Below are 3,691 nucleotides of genomic sequence, written 5' to 3'. Positions count from 1 at the left end.
GGGACTGGGTGAACCCCTTGGGCCACACCCTATCCTGACCTCCAGCATCTCCCCCTCAGCGCGCTGCTCCCCACATGGGAGAGTCCAGGGAGGACAGTGCCAGGCAGGTGAGGCCCTTGAGGCCACGTCTATAGATCTAGTCAAGCCCAAGCCCCCCCACCCCCAGGCTGCAGGGGAGCCTATTAAAGGTAGCACTTGGACCCTGCTGCAGCTCACCAGGAGCGCGCGCCACCCGTGGAGCCCCGCCCCCACGTGGCGGGCCGGGACAGTGGGAGCCACCGGGGGGGGCGTGACTAACTCCACGCAAGCGCAGCTGATATCTGACTTCCAACCCCTTCCCTCCAGTGCGCAGGCGCAGTTGGGACTACTGACTACAGCGCGGTTCTGTGACGCTTCCGGCGAAACAATTTACGACGCCGTAAAGCGCGACGCGCTCGAGTTGCTGGTTGCTGTGGCGAAGTCGGTGCTGTCGCTCGCGCCGTTGGGTCGTGTCCTGACAGGTTTGCGGCGAAGCAGGGGAGAGGTAGTTTCCCCAACCCGGGGCGGGGGACGTGGCCGCTAAGAGGCGGTTGCGGGGTGATGCGGGAGTATGACGTCATCCCCCTGGGTTCGCCCACTCCCGCGGAAAGCAGGTGGGCGGGGCTGTGCCCTCGCGCCTTGGCTCCCTGTGCCATGTGGGGCCGCCTGCCCACCCCCATAACTTCGTTCCCTGTTGTCTTACCAGTTCTGGGCCAGGTCGTCGCCGGTTGGCTGCATAACAGGCAGCTTCTGCCCTCGCAAGGATGGAGGCCGAGCAGATGATGGAGGGGCAGCCCCAGGTATTCCTGGAAGTCCTTTCTGGGGAGTCCCCTGGGCAGGAGGCTGCGGTTCTGCTGACCACACACTGTTTTTTTTTTTCTTTCAGGTTCCAGAAAACCCCCACGCGGAGTATGGACTCACAGAAAATGTGGAGGTAGGTGAGGCTGAGTCTCTGCAGCTGATTGGGGAAACGCCCTGAAGAGAATCCCCTGTCCAGCTCTGCCAGGGGCTGGGTGTCTATCGGAGCTGGCAGACTGTGTGTGTGGCACGCCAGGTGTTTGTACTGGGCAAAGTGGGGTCCCTGCTAGGATGTCAGTGTTGTCTGTTGTGCCTTGTGAGTCCCTGGCAGAGCTCTGCACCCTAGGATCCTGCTGGGGTCTCTGCTCCTGCTCATGCTGCCCCTGACTGCCCAGTCATGGCGTGGCAGGTGATGCAGTCTTCATGGAGGATCCTGTTCATGGTCCATGTGTTTGATGGTCCTGTGTTATCCACTGAAGTTGACTATGTAGGTGGTACAGGGGGAGTGCCTAAATACTTGGGGTCTTAGTGTTTTTATTCAAATGTTTTGAATTCAGAGAATCGTAGAAAATGAGAAGATTAACGCCGAGAAAACATCAAAGCAAAAAGTGGATCTTCAGTCATTACCTACGCGTGCCTATTTGGACCAAACAGTTGTGCCTATCTTACTACAGGGACTTGCTGTATTAGCAAAGGAGAGGTAAGATGCTTTAAATGGGCCTGCACTCCTACACAGAAGTCAATTGCAAATACAGGCATTCTCTTCCCAATAAGGGCCTAGAAATCAGAAAGGCTGTTTTAACCAGTTCATATGAAGCATGCTGTAGGTAAAAAAATAATAATAATATAGCTGTTTAGTCTGTTGAATGGGCAGAACTTATTCCTTGGTGTGTTACATGTAGGGTGATAGGATCTAGTAGTCTGATATCTAGGGACCTAATTGGTTTGATTTCATGAAATCCAGCATTGCTCACAAAATCAACAAAAAAAACCCCTTAATAAAAACGTAATTCTGGCTCTCCAGTGGAAGCCAGCGGTCCTTACTGCCAGGAGGGGAAGGCGCTGGCTGGCAGGGCAGCATGAAGGGCACCAGACAAGATGGCGTCTACCCCCTCTTCTCCTGCTAGGGCTTGTCTACATATCAGCATCAAGGGGTATGGTGGCACAATCGGCAGCCAACAGTCAAGATGGCAGTTGCCCCATCATCCTTTCTCCCTCACTCCCTCTGCCCTGAGGCCTCCTCCAGTCAGTGCTGAGGAACAGGGCTGCCGTCAAATGGGGTCGCAACACCAAGGTTGGGATCCACTGTTGTAAACAGTAATTAAAATATTTTAGATGCTTCCATGAACTGTGACAGTTTTTCTCCTAGCTGTTAGAAGCTGGATTCCCAGGATTTATGATCCATGTAAGTTTGACTGAAAAAAGAAAATCTGCAGTAATTACCTAGTGAGACTTAACTGTTTGCATGTTACAGTGCTTTTTATCCAAGAATTTCAACTTCCTGTGTGTTGGTTAGAAATGTTTGGCAGAAGATACTGAGATGGCATGAATGCAGATTTATCGAGTGGGGGTACTACATCTCTCTACTTTCAGCGTGGACTCCTTCCCTTCCAAAGCTTAGACTGACAGACTGTAGGTTTTTTCTCTTTCCTTATTTAACCCTGACCTATAAGACGCCAAAATATGGTTTCAGTGATAGAAAGTTTGAATAAAAGTTTTTCTAGTTTCTGTCTAGAGCTTATGTAACAGCATGAAAACAAATTCTTAACTTTAATGCTTTTATAATTAAATCTGTTTTGATGAAGATTATTGTTTTTCAGGTATTCTTTCATATAATAAAAGGTTACTCTTTCCTTTTTCTCTTCTTGTTTTCCCCCCTTACAGACCACCAAATCCGATTGAATTTCTAGCAGCATATCTTTTAAAAAACAAGGCACAGTTTGAGGACCGAAATTAATTCCATGGGAAAGGGAGGATATTTTGGCTGCTAGACTTACATACTTATTTACTGATTCACTCTGTTATAAAAATTCTACGGAAATGCAAATTATTGTTTTTCGTAATCTCACAATTTCCCTTACCTTTTCCTGAGTTATTTAATAAAGTACATTTTACATTTCATTTGCTCATTTGTCTTACTTTATTCTGAAATCAGGTAATATCTAGTGTATTACAACTGTACAGATGGATGAAGCTTGAATAATTCTAATGGGATATTTCATCTGCATACATAAAACCAATGATAAGATGACAGTAATGGTAAGAAGCTTATCACAGTTGGAGTTTTGGTTGTATAGTATCTCTTTCTGGTTTCAGACATTCTATGTTCTTGAAAAGCCAGATACTTTATACTGGTAGTCTATAACTCAGTATTCATTGGTTTAGTAAAGGCAGCAAATACCAAGAGCCATCTGCATAACATCACACTATTAGAATTTGCTTTAAAGAAATGGATTTTTTTTTAAGGCAGAAAAGATGACTTGCTACAATCAGACTACAGGCTTTCAGCAGTGGACTGTGGGGCTTCCCGTGGATCCAGACCATGAGCTGTTGCAATATTAATCCCTACAGGTGCTGCAGCCACAGCCACAGCAACTTCTCAGAGCCATACAAGTTGGAAAAAATGTATTATTTTCTTGAATGTGGAGCAAAACTAATATGGAAATCTAAGTAATGCAGCACATTCAGAAGCTAGCAATGCTCTGCATTGTACCCAACCAAGTCAGCACTCAGGGTGGAACTGCACTTCAGCTACAGGGCATGATGGCTCTGGAACCCAGAGTCTTAATGTTGCTGTTGCTCACCCTATCTTTTCTCTGCTGCTGATCATGATCATAATTTCCAGTGAAGACTAAACCCATGCCCCCATTTCAGC

At 47.4% G+C, this 3,691-nt stretch overlaps 1 protein-coding gene across 2 annotated transcripts; it reads left to right on the top strand.

Annotated features, from left to right (window-relative positions):
- The first annotated feature begins 345 nt into the window (after positions 1–345).
- Positions 346–2,937, top strand: DPY30 (dpy-30 histone methyltransferase complex regulatory subunit). Of its 2 annotated transcripts, none has more exons than XM_090044998.1 (5): positions 346–500; positions 725–818; positions 905–952; positions 1,374–1,516; positions 2,701–2,937. In XM_090044998.1, the coding sequence occupies exons 2-5, from the start codon at positions 783–785 to the stop codon at positions 2,771–2,773; spliced, it is 300 nt and encodes a 99-aa protein (XP_089901124.1). In that variant the 5' UTR covers positions 346–500; positions 725–782; the 3' UTR covers positions 2,774–2,937. The 2 variants fall into 2 exon arrangements, with proteins under 2 accessions (XP_089901124.1, XP_089901134.1); XM_090045008.1 differs by having other exon boundaries at positions 368–523.
- The last annotated feature ends 754 nt before the right edge of the window (positions 2,938–3,691 follow it).

The sequence above is a fragment of the Crocodylus siamensis genome, chromosome 1 (genome assembly GCF_052110815.1).
Source record: "Crocodylus siamensis isolate JL-2025a chromosome 1, ASM5211081v1, whole genome shotgun sequence".
Lineage (NCBI taxonomy): Eukaryota > Metazoa > Chordata > Crocodylia > Crocodylidae > Crocodylus > Crocodylus siamensis.
Note: the sequence above shows the minus strand (reverse complement) of the source record. Positions and strands in the feature narration are given on the sequence as shown.

Bases quoted from the DNA above. Each gene is read 5' to 3' on its own strand.
- DPY30 (XM_090044998.1), top strand. From the start codon at position 783: ATGGAGGCCGAGCAGATGATGGAGGGGCAGCCCCAG. The intron at 819-904 runs GTATTCCTGGAA...TTTTTCTTTCAG, and splicing joins TGATGGAGGGGCAGCCCCAG to GTTCCAGAAAACCCCCACGC. The intron at 1,517-2,700 runs GTAAGATGCTTT...CCCCCCTTACAG, and splicing joins GCTGTATTAGCAAAGGAGAG to ACCACCAAATCCGATTGAAT.